The 7,148-nt window shown below is 38.8% G+C and overlaps 1 protein-coding gene across 2 annotated transcripts in view; it reads right to left on the bottom strand.

Annotated features, from left to right (window-relative positions):
- The window catches only part of nfic (nuclear factor I/C), a 26,346-nt gene that overhangs the window by 11,351 nt on the left and 7,847 nt on the right, over positions 1-7,148 (bottom strand). Inside the window, exons 5-9 of one of the 2 annotated variants that reach the window (XM_014008052.1) lie at positions 6,808-6,900; positions 6,618-6,692; positions 6,337-6,469; positions 4,922-5,043; positions 52-165 (exon numbers count right to left, since the gene is read on the bottom strand). In XM_014008052.1, the coding sequence (XP_013863506.1) occupies positions 52-165; positions 4,922-5,043; positions 6,337-6,469; positions 6,618-6,692; positions 6,808-6,900 (537 nt within the window). The remainder of the gene's footprint in view (positions 1-51; positions 166-4,921; positions 5,044-6,336; positions 6,470-6,617; positions 6,693-6,807; positions 6,901-7,148) is intronic. The other variant, XM_014008053.1, reaches the window with a different exon arrangement.

Genomic DNA, 7,148 nt, shown 5'->3' with positions numbered 1-7,148 from the left:
GTGTGTGTGTGTGTGTGTGTGTGTGTGTGTGTGTGTGTGTGTACTACGAACCACTGTGGACAGCTATGACTGGACGGTGGTGCTGAGTTAAGGAGGCCATTCTTGGTGAGTCCTCCTGGGGAGAGGGGCTGTCCAGCTCCACCTTCTTAACTGGGGGAGACAGACCTGAGTACAAATACACAAAAAAACACTTCATGATGGTGAACCCACAAAATGTACAAAAACTCTTTGATCTTTGTTCACCTGTTATTACAGGGAGTAATTTTATTCAGGAAAACAAGGCCTTCTTTATACACAATACATTACCAACAGGGATGCACCGATATGAAAATTTCAGCTGATATCGATATTCAATATAATTATTGCTGTTATGGCAGATAACCAATATTTACCAATATTACACAAACACACAAATTATATTGTACATACGTATATGCACAAACACACTTTGGTCTTTTTTTTGATACTGTAAATCAGTGGCTCCCAAAGTTGGGGTTAGGACCCACAATTGGGTCCCAAAACATCAAGGTGGGGTACTGAAAATATTTTCTGAATTACATTAAAAAACAACAATTAACATCAATTTTTTTGCCTTTGTTTTTTCAAAAAATTAAGTTTAGTATACTTAAAATGGACAAAAATAACATAATGAATATTGTTACCATGCTCTTTTCTTTCTTTCTTTCTTTTTTTTGACGTGAAAACAATGTTTATGATCCAACAACAGTTGGGGGCTCAGGTCTCTGCTGCTTGTATTTTGAGGGTCAAAGGCTGAAAAGTTTGGGAACCACTGCTGTAAATATACAACCAGACCTCTGGCATGGCTCTACTTCAGTTATTCCAGGCTGTGCAGCATCAATATCACTTTCATGATCAAGCAGATGCCACTCAACCAACCATCTCCCCTCCCAGAATAGAAACACAAAGATAAAAAGTGGGAAATCGGTATCGGGCGTTAATATCTGCCCAGTTTTACATATCGGACCGATACCGATATTCTTAAAAAATGACCAATATCGGCTGATACCAATATGAATACCGATGTATCATGCATCCCTAGTTACCAAGATACAAGCATTTGAATGTTTATCACAACACATAACAGTCAGCTTTTCATGGACACTAGTTTGCATAATATTAAAATAGTAAAAATGTAATATAACTTTCCGTAATTTCCCTTCAGTAAAGTATTTTTGAATTGAAATGAAAGATTCATAACTGTAATAACTAAGAAAGGGGTCTCTGAATCACTAAGTGGGAGTTTCAGGTTTTGCACAAGGAGTTTGTCCAAAACACATTTGGTCTGTTTGACTTTTGTGGGAGGAGTTTGTTAAAGATGTGATTGGTTGGACTGATTATTCTGGGTGGGTTTGAAGAAGCAGGAAGCAGCTTGGGGCTAGCTCAGTCAAAATGACCAGGAAACACCTTGATTTTTAAATATTAATTTTAATCATAACTGGAGACAGGAAGGTACGAGCTGTAAATAAACGAAATTTGAACGACACACATATGGAAGATGTGTAACAACGTGGCTCAGTCAAAACAGCCCTAACCTGCATGGAAAAACATTGCCATTTGTTTTTAAATAATATTCATAAAATGAGACAGGAAGGTGCAGGAAGTCAATACATTGTGTTTGTCTGTATGTTCACAATAATTTTTATTACAGACAATGCTCTGTTTTAAACTATAAATAGACAGTCAACAAATTAAATTTAGGCAACATGTTCACAATAATTCTACTATGACCGCAATACTCCAAACTCCACCAATCACAGTTAGGACAAACTCCGCCTACAGAACTAGAAACTCCCCCTTTGTACTGCAGAGATCCCTACTTGAATTAACCAGTCTTTTTCTGTATCACAAACAGACATAAAGCTAATAAAAATAATTACTATTTTCTAATACATCATAAAAAATGTTAGCTGGTTACATCATAAAGATTGCGGACAAAAATAAAGAGGTTTTCATCTTCAACAGCTTCCACTACAAGGTCACGTTTACTAAACCACCTCTTTCAATGGCTACACTTTGAGCTGAAGAGCTTAGTAACAATAAAGACCTGCTACACTTCTTGTTTCTAATGCTAAGCAAATACCTTTCTTATTCAAGGATACATTTGTACTGTAAATAATATTATAGTTTTTGTTGGTTTTCTACACTTGAGTATCATGATGTGCATGCAATGCTGATTTAAGACAATTAAAGCCTCTAATTACAAACACCTTAAAGCAAGTGACTATATCAATGACTTGACCAACCAATGTTTAGATTTTTTTTACCAACAGCATCTAATTTAAGAACATTTTGAATGAAATAAGAATGTTTTGTTGTTTTATGTTTCTGACGTTTATCAGAAGGTAAACTATCCAGTTTGGAGCTCAAACAGGGACAGCTTACACTGACATCGAAAGAGAAGGTTTGACATTGAAAAATCAAACATTGACGCTGAAAAAAACAAACGCTGTAGCTTTTTTTTCTTCTATTTTTCCAATGAAACAAGTTTTCAACGCCACTGCAGAGCTTCGTTAGTTACAATGTCACCGCAAACTGTCACCGTTTCGGCGTTAAAAACAAGTTGAAGGATCCTTCACGGTCCATCCGTTTTTCCATTCATCCTCTACATCTACTGTACCTGCAGTCTGCTGCTGGACGGCTCAGGTTCAAGTACTGCTCCTCAGCCACAGGTTAGGGCCTTGTTTTTTTAAATAATCCCCCAACACACCGGCCCAAAATGACCATGTGTTGAAAGGCTGACGCTAATGCCCGTAATTAATCCATGAATTTTTCATGTTCACAGTATCACTTAAAATGTGCTCATGATGCTATTACTAACATTTACATACTATTTTACACACTATTTTACACACAAACACAAACACACACAAGACCGCGGCACTGACCTCTGAGCTACCACAGCTCCTGTCTTCAAGGATCTACGAGCCTGAATAAAGTCATGAATGAATATTTTATAATTCCAGTAAATATTTCAGGGGACAATTGGGAGCTTCGTCTCTGCTAATTATTAATACTACATTAAAATATAAAAAGCTTTAGGTTGTGCAGCAGTAAACGGCATGTTAATGTAGACTAAGGCTGGTTTGTTCAGAGGGACAAACACAGACAAAAACATTATATCGCCTCATCGATATCTCCAGACCATTCATTCATTAACTTGATACACAGCAGCACCCCTGAGTACTTCAGACAGTACGCATAATACACAGTACTCTCTCAGCATCCTGTCTCTGTCAAAGGCAGAGAAGGTGCGATTTATTTGGGGCACAACAGCAACTAAGAGGATGATGGAGCTTTTCACTACAATCAAGTGTCCATTAGTGATGACTCTCCTGTTCAATCACTCCACTGGAGTTAGGCTGCCTCCTGGGTTTGCTTTGTGAAACTTTGTGCATTTATTCTTCATGATAACTGGAAAATACAGCATGCTGTTCATTTAGCTGAGCAGAAAAATACATATACTGGAGCATTTACCTGGGTTATATATTTTCTTTAAAAACAACATGAATGCTGAGAGTGAATGACTTTACTGAAGAAGCAGAAACTGAGTTCTTAAAGCTAAAAGAAGCAGAACTTCAGCTAAAACACACTTGATAAAAGTAGCAGAATGGTAGGTATAAAGTGAAAGTAGCACAAGAAGACAAAAATAAAGCTGGTCTGCTGAAGCAGATTTCAAAGAGAACAACGTTGATCATTACAGAAGCACCGATTCTGGTTTTCTGGCCGATATTGATTTACGGTTTTAGAATAGCTCTGACCTGCCAGTTCCCATTTTCTTTTAATAAACTAACCCATACCGTTATATACAATATTATCTGCTGTCTAAAAATAAATACATCCTCAAAGAAATCTTACACTAACAAGCACTGTTGTCACTCCTCATTAAGAAAAGCAGCTATTTGCTGTTCTAAAAGTTGCCAGAGGACATTATTTAATTTGCATATTTGGTCATTTCAATGTAACTGTGATCCAGGCTGTAGGAGAAAAATATCAACGACGGAGAGACATAAGCGAGTGAAAAACTAAATAATGTGCAGAACTACAACTGAACTTAATAAAATTATTTATGATATACCTAGAACTACATAATCACCACTTTTATTTTCATGTAAAGTTTCATGTAAGAAAAAAAACAATTTAGGATTTACATTTATATTTAGGCACTGAAGATGGAAAATAGATTATTATTATTATCTAGAACAGTGCATCTTTACGACATTAAGGGCCATTCTCTATCCATGGTTTCTGACAAACGAACGAACAAATGAACAAACAAGCAAATCAGTGTTAATACACCTTCCTTCATCCAAGCTTGGAGCTGTCAGTGTCCAGAAACACTCAAACGGAGCTATTTAGGTTGTTTTAGTTGTATTTTGTAAGTTTTTCTTCTTCTTTTTGTAGCCAACAACCAATTACTGAAAAATATTTTATTTTATGCCATTATTATTTAACAACCTTTCTAAAGATATTTTTAACTTGACGACATTGCGAATATAAATGGACCAAAAAGAGAAACAAAACTGTTGTTGGCAGGTGAGCGTGGAGTTTGTCTCCTCTCCTAACTGCAGCTGATCGCCGGGGAAGGGGCCTCACCCACTGCTGAATAACTGGTGCAGTCAATAAAAGTCTCCAAACACAGCAGAAAAAGTTTCTAAATGTGACGCAACGTGGTTAAAAATGGTGCTAGTCTTGTGCAGATGGTGTGTTCATGGATCAAAGAAAATGTTGGATTTCTCAGAACTGCGTCTTTAAAAATCGAGGGAGAAAAAAAAAACGCCTTTTGTTTTTGTTTGTCTGGTTTCCGGTTTGGGCTGATCAAGGTGAAAACCTTGATACCAGCTTCAGGCCGAGCGCTCGGTGCAGCCCTAATGATCATGTTGCAGGTGTGGTGATCCGTTACCTCCTTCTATGTCATCAGTCCAGTTTCTGGAGCTGCTTGCTGGAGACGAGGGCGAGTGGTAATACTCTCCTCCTGGACTGTCAGCATCCTCCTCTATGGAGCCAGATTTAAGACGTTTACTTCTGCAGACACAGAAAAGAAAAACATTGGTCCAAAACTACGGAGGACCTGAAAGAGTGAATGTTTAACTGGTCCGGGCAGAAGAGTCGAGTGCTGAAAACTGAAGGAGCTCAACAACATGTCCTTTTGAACATGTCCTGATTGAACATTTTGATCCCATTTCTGTTCACTCTGTTCTCCTCAGCAACTGTCATTCATGCTTTTATTTTTTTATTCATTTTATTTTATTCATAAAAACCAATAAAACCCAATAATAAACAAAAGTTATTACGTAAAATTGGCTTTATATCATGTTATAATATCATTCCCTCATCAAAAACATACCCAAAGTATTGCTTTGACTCGTTCATGCATGTTTGAGAAATCACCTAAACGCTTGCTGGTACAAAGCCCCGCCTACTTATTCAAAGCTCCTCCCTGGAGCTCAGTCTGCAGAAGAGCTCCCGCCCCACAGGGCACCCATTCCTTAAAGCATTGTTTGAAAACATGCTGAAGTGGGAGTGTCGGAAACTGTAGGAGGTTCTTAAAGAGACAGAGGCCAATTTCAAGGCGTTTAGATAAACTATGATGCAAAATCAAATTTATTTTTGTTATATACAACTTTTCATAAGGTAACATATTTGATTGTGCTGATTGGACTACGTGAATGGAAAAAAAACATACTGGTAATACCACCCTTTAAAAATGACCTCTTATTTTTGTGTGGACGGTTTGAGAACGTCTTTTTAGATGGATTTTCAGCCATTATTATGCATCTGCCAATGTTTTCTGATGGAGAACAGAGCTGTGCAGGTGTTAAAATACTCTGGAGTTATGGACATGAGGTAGAGGCACCTGCACCTAAACTAATACAGGTTTTGAACAGCAGCAACAGAACTGAGATGGGTTTGAAACACTCACATTAACTCTATAGGCTCTTTTTATAAACCATTTCAGAGAAACGGCCGCACAGTTCAATCTGTCTTTATGCTTCCTCTGGTGGTTCATAAATCACAGAAGTAAATAACGTTTCAGAGACTCCCCTGTGAATGCCATTCACCAACTTGTCTCCATCAGTAGCAGCTCAGTGAGATAATGGTGTAACAGTAGTAATGTAGCATCAGAGCGGATGGCAGGTATGGCGTTAGACATTTCCTGGCTTTCTCTTTCTGCTCCTTTTATCTTCAAGACCCAAAACACAGACTCTAATGAGAATGCCATGTGATTGCAACATAGTGACTCAGCTTGCTAACATAATATGCTAAACAGCTAAACACAAGGCAGTGAATGTAGAGGAGTATTTGGAGAGAACATACCCGCTGGACGAAGTGCTGGCCAGTGATCGCTTCAGGCTGACCGGCTGGTTGATGGACTGGTTGAGGTCATAGGCCAGATGACCCTGGAGATCCCCCATGGAGAAACCAGGTACAACCCCAGTTACGACTGGAACTAAACGCAGAGAGGACACCGTGTTCAAACAGCGAGAAGCTAAGCTGAATGTCAGCCTCATCACATCCAAAACTACCAGATGACGTGCACACTAATGTTGTCAGTGTGACGCCTGTAGGAGGATTACCTGATGGTAAACCCAACTTACTTCTTGAAACCTGGACCAGCTCGGCAACACTAAAAACTCCTGAAGCCACAAAACTTTCCTGGAACTCTGGACCATCTGCGGAAACCGAACAGAGGGAATACAGTATATTTATCTGCTCACACGTGGAAGTCAGAACCTAAAGGATAACTGTGAGTTGCCCTTTACAACTAGATATTGCGTTAGTGCTTACAAACTGGAAAACAGCTACCTATAGTGGCCGTCCGACTGTCATCCTGATCAGAACCTACTCCAGCTCGACTGGGACTACTGGTCTGCTCTGCCTCTATAGACCAAGAGAGAAAAACAAATACAATCCTGAGTTTCGCTCATAAAACATGGAAAAGCTCAAGAAAACAAGACCAGGGGTCGGATTTATAAAACTGGCGTACGCACAATTTGAGCCCAGAAACTTGCGTACGCCACTTTTTACACCAAGGTTGTGATTTATAAAATCCTAACTTGACGTGAAAATGTGACACAGATGGTGAAGTGAGGAATTAGAGCCACACTGTGTAATGATCACTGTCGGAT

Source organism: Austrofundulus limnaeus, unplaced genomic scaffold, assembly GCF_001266775.1.
Source record: "Austrofundulus limnaeus strain Quisiro unplaced genomic scaffold, Austrofundulus_limnaeus-1.0 Scaffold47, whole genome shotgun sequence".
Lineage (NCBI taxonomy): Eukaryota > Metazoa > Chordata > Actinopteri > Cyprinodontiformes > Rivulidae > Austrofundulus > Austrofundulus limnaeus.
Note: the sequence above shows the minus strand (reverse complement) of the source record. Positions and strands in the feature narration are given on the sequence as shown.